Raw genomic sequence first — 13892 nt, 5'->3', positions numbered from 1 at the left:
ATCCTCATTAAAACACAGGGGTGAGATCAAATGCTAAGGCCAGAAGACTTAGGACTCTGCACACCTCACTGAATCATTGGTTTGCTCTTTCACTCATTACCAAGTCTTCCTGTGCATTTCAATAAAGATAGCATCTATTTATAATAGCATCTCTCTAACGTCATGAGAAATAGACAATTCATAGTCCTCTATAGCATTTACCAATACACATTCTCACAATAATAGCAAAGGATTAAGATGGTCATCACTCAAAGTGGATGTGAAAGGAATTCAAAGAAGGTGATAATAGTGACCATGTCTGGAGAGGTTGCTGTGTTTAGGGATGGGCTAAGGCCTTCACAGATTTAATCCTTACAGCCATCCTTTGGGTAGGTACTCTTATCTCCATCTTACAGGTGAACAAGCAAGACGTAAGTTATTTTGCCCAACATCAAATCTAACCAGTGGTGGAGACGCACTGTACCCAGGCCGTGGAACTCCAGAGCATGTGCTTTGGGTCCCAATGCTGAACTGCTGCCTGCAGCACTTGAATTCCTAATCACCCTTTTCCCATCGCCACTGAGTTCTGTGAATGTGCTTTCAAAATGACAGCAACATTTTTCTTTCTTTTTTTTAGATAGCTCTATTGGTGGTTATTTTATTCCCTGACCTATAAAAGTAATGCATACTTACTGTAGGAAAATGTCAGAAAATACTTTATAAAGAAGAAAATAAAAATTACTTGAAACCCTGCAATGTAAACAGCACAGAATTAAAGAAAGAGGGACACTTCAGCTATGATGTTGTCTGTGAGGCGGTTTGACCAGGTGCCTTCGTGAATTTTCTTTCATCATCACTGTGCAAAAATCTGAATGTTGCCTGCAGCGACCTGGCTAGAGAAATGTCTACTCCTTAGGGTCATGAGTCTACCTTACAGACTTGCTCTAAGAATTTTCTGGAGTTGTTTGCAAGTTTGCTCTTCGTTTCACAGGGTGCTCAGATGCTGCATCAGTTCAGAAAATCCTGTTGGACCCTTGGTGTACCTGAATTATATCTTAGTGACATGGAAGTTCCTTTATTTCTGTAGGCAAATGCACTCAGAAGGTCTGCTTGAGATGTCCAGAAGAAAGACATCACCTCCCTCTACAATCTCCAAAGGAGAGCAAAGGCTAGTTTGCCCCCATCTCATCCCATGCCCCTCTGCTACTGACAGTGGAAACTCTCCTCTTTCTAAATCTTTGATGTGGAGCCCATGGTGAGGTCAAGCATTGAACAGATGAAAAACTGAGATGGAGTCTGAGGGTTTTGGCAAGGATGGGCACCACAGGTCATAGTGTGTTTAAGACTGTGGTTAATGGTATTGCTTCTACCTCCACATTCCCCAGTTGCTGGTGAGATTACTGCCTCTGTTGGTGGAATATTGGCAGTGGGGAAGAGGGGAGCATGGGAGGAAGAAGTTGGGTGAGAAGAAAGAAACAGTTTACAGAAGAATATCAAGTATTATTGATGCTTATTAAGAGGTGGGACATTTATATATTTTATCCACTTGACAGTAGTCATTTTGTAAGGCCTTTTTTATCATTTTGGGACTGTGGAAGGTGTTTCAGAGAGTCAAGTGTCTTTGTGTAAAGATACGGATAAAATAAGGGTATATTTCACAAGTTGCATGTGATCTTGCTTTGTCTCATGTTTTGTAATCATCAGAGCCCTGGTCAAAACGGAGACTCTGAATTTTGTTTTTAAGGGAAACGAGAGAATGCTGTGCTACTGGGCTCAATTTGAATTCTCTAGTGAAACAAAGAAACAGGATTTTATTCATTCATTCAGCAAACTTTTTCTTTTTGAACAACTGATTATTTGCAGGTGCTGTGCTAGACGCTGTGAGCAGGACATGTGCTCTGCTGTCGCGGAGCTGTCTGACTACTGGATGTAAAGACAATGAAATAAAAACAATACAGCACCACAGTGAGTCTTGTGATGGTTTTTTTCGACAATGGATTTCATAAATAATTACATTTAGTATTATGAAATCATGAGACACAGGAATATAATGTCCTTGATTTTTATTGTCTAATAGCCATTGTTTCCTTCTTTTTTTAATTAAAAAAATCTTTATTGTGAAAAATTTCCAGCTTATACATAGATCGTGAGCCTCTCACCCCTATGTGTCCCATCACCCAGCTCCTAAAATCATCAACCACTCCCCAGTCCAGCCCCATCTTTTATTCTTTTTCTATTTTGTTCCTACTTGTTTTTCCTTTCTAGAGATGCTGAGCATCTTGGAGTAGGGCTTCCTGTGTGATAATGGAGCCTTACTGAACATTATCTTCCAAGTCACTTCTTGTATCATTTTATTTTGCCAGTCCCGAAACAGAACGCGTGGCACTGGCTATTTTTTAAGTTGTTTAGCAAACAGACCATAAAATGCTTATTTGATTTCCATGTTCAAGGATGAATACTGCTGTTCATAAAGGGGCACCTTTTGCTGACTTTAGAAGTTTAGAGGTTTGTCTGCCTGGTGGAAAAGTACGTGGAATGGTGGTTGGAGAAAACCTTTAGCAGATACAAAAACATAGAACACCCTCCAAATAATCTTTCAACTAAGCTCAGCTTAGCAAGGAAAATAATTGTAGAGAACACCTGTATTTGTGGTCTATATTTATATATGTGTAAAGGCAGCAATTTCAGGCTTTTAAGGAATTAAGCTGGCTGGAGAATTGGGTATGGGAAGTTCACCTGCCTAATTCGTTGGCTCCGTTTTTGTGGCACTCATGGTCTGCGGTGAGGACACCACTCCGTAGCACCGTGTGGTGCTTCCACAACTCATTTCTGAGAATGGAATTATTTTTCTCACGTGGCAGGGGCTGAGGCAGGTTTGTTTTTTTTCCGGTAGAGATCTGAACCATTGATAAAGCCTCACTAATACATATGGTGCCTTTGTGGATGCTGTTTGTTTGCTGCTGAGTGTTCCCCTGAAAATACTTCTCTCCAGGCACGGTATTGGGAATTGTGAGCAACCAGTACAAGTAATGTCAATTTAGCCGTAGAACGTGGAGAGAAGGCAGTTGTTTGCATAGGATTATACTGCTAACATGTGCGAATGTGCTTTGCAAACTCACTTCAGTTCTTAAACATGTCAGTTAGAGACACGGGGGAACAGGCGATATTGACCCTCTTCTACTCTTGAGTAAACAGTCTTAGGTGGGCCAGTAAGCGGTGAGCTGGGACTAGGACCCATCTTCTCTGTTGTCCACATACCTGGCTGTCTGTCCCAAGGCACTTGGCACTTGGTACTTGTTTGAATGAATGAGAGGGATGAGTGGAAATATTCTAAATCAGCTTTTTTTTTTTTTTTTTTTTTTCCAGAGTGTGCTTTATAGAGCCTTAGTATTAGGAGGAAATCTTTGGAAGAGAGTTTCATGGACAAATAAATTGGGAAATGTCAGCCTCTGGTAGAGTCACTGAGGGTTTGTCTTGTGACAGAGAAATCATTTTCCTTTTGATTAATCCAGTGTGTAAAACCATATGATTGTGGTGCCTTCCTATCATAGCACATCTATTAATGTCTCACAGAATTACTGTTATGTATAGGAGCCTGTGGAAATACAGCTCCAAATGAATAGCCTTCTAGAGTATCTGACATTTACCAGTTAAGAACACCAAATTAAAAAGTAAGCTCAGGTCTTGGCCCTCTGCTTTTGGCTTATATTCATTCCTTTAGTTCTCATGTTGAAATTCAACTATCATCTCTGTCTTGATGATTTGGACTTTACAGTTTCTACCCCTACTTATTTCCTGGGTTATTCTTTTATTTGTGCATTAAAATAAACTTTTTCTTATAAGAATAATACAAGTTTAAGTTGGAAAATTCGAAAATATAGATAGGTAAAACATAATCTTACTTAAAATCCCATTATCTGAGATAACTAACTTATTTATATGTTGTAAGTATCCTTTAGAGCTCAGACTATAGAGGTCAGTCGCCTTGGTTCAAATCCCAGCTCTTCCACGATAATGATAGGGTCCATATAAGGGAGTTGTTATGAGGATTCAATGAATTAATGTTTGTAAAATGCTTAGAACAGTACCTGGCACATAGGCTTTATATAAGAGCTAAATTAAAGAAATATGTCTATGTATTATATATGTGTATATATGTGTGCATATACAATATTACATTGTATACACACGTCACAAATTATTTACGCAGTACACCATGTTGGATATTTAGGTTGTTATAGATTTTTCACAATGATGAACAGCTCTGTCGTGAACTCCTGTCCCTCAAAGTTTTTGAGTATCCATCATTTTTCCTTAGGTTAATTTCTTTTTTTTTTTTTTTTGCTCAAAATGATTTTTAATTTAGTGTTTATGTTTAACAACATTATAGATGCACATAACTCAAAACAGTCAAATTGTGTTATACGATTTGTTTGAAAACCTTCATCTTTTTTCATCCCCTCCCTCTCCCCCTCCCCTGCCTCCGTCCTCCTCCTCCAATACTTTTTATTTCCCTTTCTACACAGACAACTACCCTTAACTCTACTAAATGATTTGTAGGGCCTGGTATTTACCTCCTTGTCTCTAAATAACATGTTTATATTCTTCTTCTCTCTTTCTCTCTTTCTTTCCTCCCAATTTTAGGAATCATCTTTTGATTTTAACTACAGAAGATGAGAATTTAGTTTTTCACACACACTTTCCACCCCCTGCTATATTCATCCATATTTCCCATCTTTCTCTCTTTTAAATAGAGTTATATTGTTATTTTGGTCAGATTAATGTTCTTTGTTTATGTAATACAATTACATAATACATAATGTACTGTGCATAATAAAATATATTCCATACAAGTTATATGGAACTAACCAGATAGTATATTATGCGTACTTTTTCTTTCCTATGTAAGTTTTGTTTCCCTTTGCCATCCTTTTGGTATTTCTTGTATTCTTTTTCTGTAGATACCAGTTTTTATTTGTACTCGGTTTATTTCCTCATTTTGACAAAGCATTTCTTCCGTTTGCTGTCTGTACATGGATGCAAGGCAGACAAATAGTCTGACACTTTGAATGTCTGAATATGTCTTTATGTTACCCCCAAATTTAGTAAATGTTTTTCTTGTGAATGGATTTCCACGATGGGGATCATTTTTTTTCTGCAGAACTTTTAATGTATTAATTTATTATTTTCCCCAATGTTTTTGCTAGAAAGTCCAGTGTCATTCTGATCCTTGGTCCTTGATATTTGTTTTTTCCTCTCTGGAAACTTGTAGGATCATCTTTTTTTCCAGGCCCAATGTTCTATAATTGCACCATGATGTACCTGGGGGTACAGCTATTTTTGTCCATTGGACTGGGTACTCAGAGGGCCATTCTATGAGGAAACTCATGCTTTTTAGTTCTGGACAATTTTCTTAAATTATTTTATTGCTGACTTCATCTCATCCATATTCTTTCATTCTAGAACTTTTATTATTTGGAATGACTTCTCTAATTTGGACCTTAGGTTAATTTCTTAAATTGGAACTACTGGATCAATGGATGTGTATGTTTTTAGAACTTTGGTAGTCTTTCTACAGAACTTGGTAAGAGATCGCATCAGTGCTGCTCATACCTGTGTTTGAGACTGCTATATCTTTTTTCATTTTTGTCAATATGGAGGGTAAAACATTTTCCCATTAAAAAAAAAAAACTGTACTAAGGAGGTTAATTTCTGCCATATGGGTGGATTGGCCACTTTTGTTTCCCTTTGGTTGTGGCTATTTATAGTTTGAAAGAAAAAAAAAATGGACAGAGGACATTTTTTTTTTTTCTTTTGTGAGAACCTTTTCAATATTAAGGATTTTAATGCCTTGTCATTTGTTGTAAATATCCCCTGCATCCTTTCTCCCTTTTCTCTTAATCTCTTTTCCTAATTCTCCCATTTCTTCACTTCATTGCCTGAATCCAGACTTCTGTGCCTTTTTTTTCCTAGTCTAACCTCTAGTATAACTTAAGTGAACACTTATAAAATACCACCATTAACACTCACTTGATAATATCTTAAAAAAAGGTGTCTACAAAGATGAAATATCAGTTGTTGAAGGGCATAGGACAAATTTTAATGAAATTTGTCTAGAGAAGAAATGTCTTTGAATTCCTTTTCTGTCCCAGAACTGAAATGATAAGGTTTCAGTTTTTAAAAGTAACATCTCATTTATATTTCATGCTTTTGTGATGTTGACCAGTACTTTATTGGCCTCTTTCTACCATTTTATTTGCAAAATGAGTTATATGGAAAGTGAAACTCATAGTATTAAGTGATTTTTATGTAGATTTACTGAGCTAGATGGTTGAATCTTTTTGTCCAATTGTTTAGTTTAAAATAAGTTTTTTTTCCCCTGAATAAAACTGTTAATGATGAACTTGAGGTTTTTGTTTGTCACCCTACTGGATAAGAGTGGAGTGGAGAGATTTCTTTCAAGGACTGATCTTTAAGCACATTTCCTGGATATAGACCTTAAGACCTTTATTTTATAATAATGGAAGTAAAATATTTGATGCATTGAATCTTCTCATGCGTATAACCTCGTTTTCTACTCCATTTATTTGATAATTGTTTCATCATTTCAAATTCAATTTGTAATAGCAATGAACACTCTTTAATATTTTTCTAATAAGGATTAGTTGGAGAGGTTAATATGGTCAGACATGTAAAGAAGCCCAGAGCCATCTTAATGAGTGTCAGGTAATTAACCTACACGAATAGATTAAAGAAATCAAGCAGGCACACTGATGGGCTTTCCTTTCAAGTTCAAATTTAAACATCATCTGTGCAGTGGTTAGGTCTTACACATTAGATGGTGATTGCTATATTGTTTTTTAATATATAAAAAACTTAATTTTGAAAGCTTATTAGAATTCCTCATCAAATTTGATTAATTGAAGAATGATTATGAGATGTGATATGAATTTTGAATTCTTATATGTAAATTGTATTTTTTTAAAAAATAGGCTCCCCCAAATGAGTTTCTTCATGAATCAGGAACCGGTGCTTAAATATGTAGATCTCCTGTTTCAAGAAGATAATGTAAAACTTAAGCAGTTCATGAACTGCTTAATTTAGGCCTAAGAAACTTGGTGTAAGTGATTGTCACTGATATACTACGAATGCGATTGTTCAAATTGAGATGAAAATCTATCTATTCCAGTGGTCACTGTAGGATTAGAAGACAAGTTCTGGAAGTAATCCTGAAGGCAAGATTTCACCTTCTAAATTATTCAAACAGATGACATTTATCTTCTTCTTAAGGAATTGTAGAAATTTATGGAAATTTCTCGTTTGTTTAGCTAATTACAATAAAGTTGATATAAACTGTGTTTTTCTGGCCCTACTGAAGGTGGTGTGCAATTGGTTGCTATCCTCTCTTTTATAACGATGGCAATTTTAGACCTGGAAGAGGTGAAAACCAGAGATCATTGACTTTGATCCCCTTGTTGAGGGGAGTTATTTCTGGTCGAGGGTAAGTAGCACCCTCTTGGAGAAAGACAAAATCTGGGTTTGTATTTCAACTCTGCACTTGCCTTCAGGCCCAATATTCTGTTTTGTACAATTGGGACACAAAATCCATCACATGGGGATGTTACATGAGATACTGCTTGTGAAACACTGTAAATCTGCTAAGTAATATAGATATCAGATGCTTCATTGTTTGCTTTCTAGGTGAAGCTTTTCTTGTCACTCTTAAGTATGTCTCCTCCAAGCTAAATGTACTACTTTCATTCAACTTAGTTTTCAATCATTTAATTCTCTTTTGCTACAAATCCTGCCCAAGAATTTTCTTAAATAGTAGCACAAAGAAACAGTGAAAATCTGACTGGTATTAAGTTCACGGGAAGGTAGTATGTTATCATCAGTTCTATTCATACCATGTCTAATCTGTCATTAGTAAAATGTCCATTTAGGTCAGAATGTTGGGTTTTAATACACATTGTGGCCTGTTTGTGTTTCATTGTCACGGATTATATGGCCAACTCTTACCTACATCTCTCTGGTGAGAGTCCTGTTTTCAAAAGGAGACCAAATCAAATCAAGCCATTTTAGATTCTTGTGTGAGCAGCTCTGTGCTGATCGTGGGTGTGGGTGGGTGAGATAAAAAGATAAAAAACACATGAAACACTTAAACTTCTCAGTCTGGTTAGAAGATGATATATTACATAAAAATCAGAAGTTGATACAAGTGTCTCTCAAACACTCATTTGGTCATTTGGATTTTTATAGAATATGTTCTATTTCCCCAGCTATACTGGGGATGCAAGGAGCTGTCTTTACCACTTTGTATTGCTGTATTGACCAACACAGATGTTTCCTCTTAGCAGATGCTCAATAAATATTTTGAATCAAGCTGTAGAAGCAGGATAATTATAAATCCTTCTATTTTTAGAAAAACGGTTTGTACATAGGTATTACCGATGCTAGGTTAATAGCATCCTCTGAAACTCTGAGAGCAAATTTACTTCTCTAAATTACATAGCCGCATGCTCACTTATTTATCTTTTAAAGTGGTCAGTATGAGAGCCTTCTTGCTCAGCATAGGAATAAGGAAGTATAGATGGAATAGTCTTAAGTCAGAAAAGTTGAAAATGCTGATCCTTATCATATAACTCGAGGCATCTAAGTTAATTTTCTTCTATGCCTTTATAATTCCTATTTTATTAAATTTGCTGTCTGTCAGCTTTGAGAATTGTCTTAATTTTTCTGGATCTGAATTTCTAATAGCACGTTTTGTATTAAAAAGAGTATTTTAGCTCTCGTTGCAGTAACTTGTAGGTCTTGATTAATTCACCAGCATTACTTCAGGAATCCTCATAAAAAGTGTTTCAGTGGTTATTGTTTGTTAATTTCTCTACTGGGGCAAATTAAGTGCTGAGAAGTAAAGTAATCCACAAAGTCTGTGTGAACTGTTTGGATCCCTGAAGACCATCAGGGACAGATAAAGAAAACATTGAAAATTTACCCTCCCAACTTCAATATTATTTTTCTTTAGATCAGACCACAGGACATTTTTCACTGTTCTATTAATCATGTGTAACAAAAATGTAGAAACTTAATGCCTGTTAACTACAACCTGATAAAAACTTTGCTTTATAGACTGCACTTGATTAACTCCTGCCACAAGTGCATTTGGCTAATTCCAAAAGGGACTCTGCACAGAAAGAATGTGAAGCATGCAGTGCAAACCCAACAGGTGTTTGGAAAAACACTTCCAAGTTCCAGTAGCGCTTCACATTGGTATGAAAGATCTTTGTTCATTTACTGGCTTAGCTTTCACTGTAGGAGACAGCCTCACGTCTTGCTAGGATGATTCCACCTGGGCTCAAGCTTAAGTGATTCTATCTGGCTCATCCAGCCTCCTCTTTGGTGAACCTTTGGGTGATTTCCTTTCACCGGACCCACTACTACCTGGTTCATAGTCAGTACTATTTGCTGGGTGAATAATAAATATTTATTGAAGAGTACTGGGTCATTTCCATTCACACTTGAATAACATTTGATGATGAGTCTGAGAAGACATCTGCTAAGATGATTATATTTATCATTAATGACCTCATTTTCTAATCTGTGAATATTAACAGTGTTCAGAGAGAATGTTTGTTTTATAGAAAGTAGCCTACAATCTTGTGCCTTTGACATCCTGAGTGCTTTTTCTCACCATTGAGCGTTGGACAAGGGCAATGCTTTGTTACAAAAGGAGTGGGGGTTATTTTGATTTTTTCATATAAACTCAAGTATTAATACTTTTTAGATTCTATTCTGGAATTCTTTGTATTAGGAACAAAGTTTTAATATTAGCTCAGTAAGAGAATACAATGTATGAGGCAGTGAGTGGCCTAGTGCATAAGCTAAGCTTTTTTAAAATTAAATTTTCCCTTTAAAAGCTGTTTGACATCCAGTCTTTCCAAAAGATGTTTTAAAAGCAGAAATATAAATTTGCTCTTGAAAGTCATATGCGTTATACCACTTTGTGAAACATGCTTAGAGAGTCAAGATGTACTTTATATATTTAAAATAACATTTGACCAAAATAATATACATATGCAAGTAATTTTAGATATTTTGGAAGGGGAGAAATTGTAATTCTTTCTCATCTATTTTACTCAAACGGAGATCATCCCTGCAGTTTGGGGAAATCAAGCCAAACCTTTCTTTCTCTTCTTTTCCTAGGAAAAGTGAGTAATTCTTCTCCTAGGCAAGTTTTTTTTTAATCCCTTTTTTTTTTGCTCCTAAAGCAATACAATATTAATGGTTAACTGTGAACCAGCAGCTCGCGATCCTAGCTGCAGATTAGAATCACCTGGATGCTCCTCCCGGTGATTGGCTTGGGGCGGGGCTCAGGATTGGGAAATGTTTAAAGCTTCCTAGGCATGCTTCAGGCGGTTAGAGTGGCGGGAGACTGTGGAGCCAGCAGGGGCCGGAGATGAGTAACCACGTAAGTTTTCATATCACTCGTTTTGTGGCGAACCAGTGCTTTCGGTTCCATTTTTATTGTGTAGGTGGTTTTGATTCTGATCTTCTCAGACTTCAATATAAGAAGCACTTGGGGTGGTGGAACTTGCTGATAATGCCAGTCTTTGGGTCCATTTGCACACATTCTAACTCACTGAGAGCGACGTGCGGGGCTGAGCAGGCCCAGTGACTTTGATACAGTTGGTTGAACTTCACAGTTCCTTTCATAAACAGTGTGTTGCAGTGGTCTATTCCAGCATAAGCATTCCAGAACGTGTCATCTTAACATATTTACTTCATTATACCTCATGGGCTTTGGGCCAAGAATCTGGCACAGTTTGGCTGGGGTACTTCTCTTCCACACGGTGTCAGTTGAGGGGACCCTTGGTGATATTCAGCTGTTGGCCGGTCTGGAGGGTCCAAGGTGGCTTAATTCACATGCCCAGCACTTAGGTATGGGTATTTGGAAGGCCGCTGGGCTCAGCTGGGCCCTCCCCCATGTACTCTTGGAGCTTTTAAACAAAGCCTCTTAGCAAGGTATTTTACTTTTGCAAGGTGATTCAGGGCTCCGAGTGTTTTATCCTGGGCTCTAGATGCTTCAAGAGAGCCAGGCAGGAGCTGCAGGACTTCCTGAGATCTGGTGTCAGAAGCCCTAAAGCATCATTTTTGTCATAATCTGTTTGTCAAGCAAGTGTGTAAGAAAGGCAGCGGGAGAGCGGAATTAGACTAGCTCCCTCTCAGTGAGAGGGGCAGCAGAGAACTTGCAGCAACCTTTAAACACTAAGAAGCAGAAGCTTGTTGCTATGACCCTATCACACGTTTCTGGATTATTGATTCACATCTCTAGTTAGTATCTTAATACAGAGCTCATTATCTTTCACCTGCTTCCTTTCAGTGATTTTTTTTTTTAAAGGTATCTCTACCTACACATCAGTCCTCTTTCTTTACCTGCACCTTACTTTTTATCTGTCAAATGGAAATTATTACAGTATCTACCTCAGTGGATTATTATGAGAACGGTTATGTAATGTCCTAAAATGTGTTGGGACATAATGGTTGCTTTTATTGTTGCTGTTAATAGTCTAATGACTCAAGGCCTGTCATGCTTTTTTGCATCTTAGATTTCCAGCCGTATTTCCTGTGACTGTTTTTGAAATTTATGCTATAGCCTCACTCAACTATCTGCTGCCTTCATGGTTTCCCCTGTTTTCTGTCTTGACCTTTACTGACTTCTCTTCCTCTCTCTTTTAGAAAGTGGTTTGACTACAAGGCTTTAGAGGGCTTTCCATAGATGGAAAAGCCAGAATTGTTTTCCTCATTTCATGACCAGAACACGGTTCTGTTTGGTCCCTCTGTTTGTAATCTCTACTTCTTGAGGGCGATAGTACCTCCGCCCTGACTTCTGTCTTGAGTTTCCCTGTAGCACAGCACTGTGCCTTATATATTGGTTTTTAAAACTACTTGTGGTTCAGGAAAGGTTAGGTTATGCTGCAACAACAAAAAACCTGTAAACCTGCATGGCTTAAAGTAAAATCTCTCAATCATGCTATGAGCCCCTCATGGGTCATAAGGAGATGTGCTCACTATATCATTCGGGGTCCTGGCTGATGGAGGCTCCAGATTAAAACATGTTTATAACTACAGAAAACCAGGGAAAAAGAGGTGGAAATCTATGCACTGGATCTGAAAGCTTCTGCGCAGAGAGGCTCATGTTACTTACACTCACACTTCTTTGGCCAGTTAATAGCCAAACCTAAGTTCAAGTGGGTGGTAGAGTGTGATTCTACCATGTTCTCAGAATAAGAGAATCAACAATTTATGAACACGCTTCAGTGGCTACCACAGATGACTCCCTGGTCTCATTACCTATTCCCATAAGATGCTGCTGGGTTAATAGGACCAAAATGCTACAAAAGCTTCACCTGTGTGCACCTCATTAGGTTATAACATTCAATTCAGGTGAGTCTGTAGAGACTCCTTTAGATCTCATTTGGATGCTGTCCTACCTAAGGAAAATAGAACAAAAAAATCATGCAGTAGCAGGTATATTACCTGCTACTGTGTGCATGGATTTCTCTTAGAAATATTAAAGTCTAAAACATTTTCATCTTTTTCACGTATTTCCCTTAAAGACATTTCTTCCCCCTACCCTCCACTTTGATCTCGCTTTAAAGAAAAAACTACTTGGCAAGACATGAAGTATAATATTCTAGCATTCTAGAACTACCATTACATGCCTAAAAAATAGTATTCAAAAAGATTATTATTATAGAAGCAGACTACCATATATATAAAAGATTAAAATTATTACAGCAGTTGGGAAGTTTGTTTGTTTTACAGTGTAAGCCTTATGAAGGCTCACCATAGAACTTTGCTTTAAGGAGTTCTAAGAAATACAGACTCTAGCAGGAAGCCCAACAGAGTTAGGCAATAACCTGCTGGAGATAAGAATGGCAAATAAAGGACCTGGCGTCATCATTGACTAGCTGATTATATCAGCAGAGTAGGGCTTCTGTCAAACCTGTTAAGTTGGCAACATTATATATTTAACTGGGCCTTGTAAGGACCAGAAAGCAGTGCTTGTATATATACATGTCATTTTGTGAATGGTGTGGAGAAAGTATATAGAGGTTAAGAAAGTGCAGTAATTATAAAAAGTAAAATAGTACAGTGGAAGCAAAGGATTTGGGAATGAAGGGGGTGGGATTGACTCCACCTGTGAAGGTGATCAGCTGTTCTAAGTCCAGAAAACTGAAGTAGAGGGTGTAGACTCACATTCCTATCAGAGACCTGTATTAAAAGATTTCCTGAGAGGGGGATTAACTCTGAATAGGTTGCTTAGAGTTGTATTCCTTAGGAGTTTTAGGGCGGCAGAACTAGATGACTGGAAGAGTCCATTAATGTAAATTGTAATCTGTGAAAGCCATGGTATTTTTTTTTTTTAAAGATTTAGACCCCTCTGACAACTGGGACTTTGGGCAAGCCTCTGTCCAGAAAGATGCACTTGGGTGTGCCCTGTTGTGCTTAATTTCATGGGTGTAATGGGACCCTCAGTTTAGAATCCTGGCAGAAGGAACGAGAGGAAATTTGCAAAATAGTTTGTCTCTCCAGCAGTCAGCTACTTGATGAATATCTTGTGGTGATAGAGTGGATGTCTCGCTGGTTTTAAATAGGCAATGAGGGGGAATTTGTTTGTTTTTAATTTTAGGCATCTGAAAACAGCACATACTTGTGGATTTAAAAAATATTTGCTTTAACACAACACTAAATATTGTAAGGGGCAAGGAAAGTTTACAGCGAAGCACATTTGCTTGGGGAGAAGCTTTCCATGGCTCTCCACTAGCTGTTAATATTTTTATCTCCTCCAAAACTTTCACTCTGGCTTTTTTCCCAGGAAAGAAATATCTGCCCTTTCCCATTGTCCCCTT

General features: G+C 37.6%; 1 protein-coding gene across 5 annotated transcripts in view; it reads left to right on the top strand.

Moving 5' to 3' along the window:
- Nucleotides 1–13892, top strand: part of PARD3B (par-3 family cell polarity regulator beta) — a 1043271-nt gene that overhangs the window by 42386 nt on the left and 986993 nt on the right. Inside the window, exon 1 of one of the 5 annotated variants that reach the window (XM_007190580.2) lies at nucleotides 10425–10447. The exons of the other annotated variants lie outside the window; for them this stretch is intronic. Within the exon in view, the coding sequence (XP_007190642.2) occupies nucleotides 10436–10447 (12 nt within the window). The 5' untranslated portion in view covers nucleotides 10425–10435. Of the gene's footprint in view, nucleotides 1–10424; nucleotides 10448–13892 lie in introns of those variants that run through there. 5 annotated transcript variants of the gene reach the window in all.

Source organism: Balaenoptera acutorostrata, chromosome 8, assembly GCF_949987535.1.
Source record: "Balaenoptera acutorostrata chromosome 8, mBalAcu1.1, whole genome shotgun sequence".
In the NCBI taxonomy this organism is placed as follows: Eukaryota; Metazoa; Chordata; class Mammalia; order Artiodactyla; family Balaenopteridae; genus Balaenoptera; species Balaenoptera acutorostrata.
Note: the sequence above shows the minus strand (reverse complement) of the source record. Positions and strands in the feature narration are given on the sequence as shown.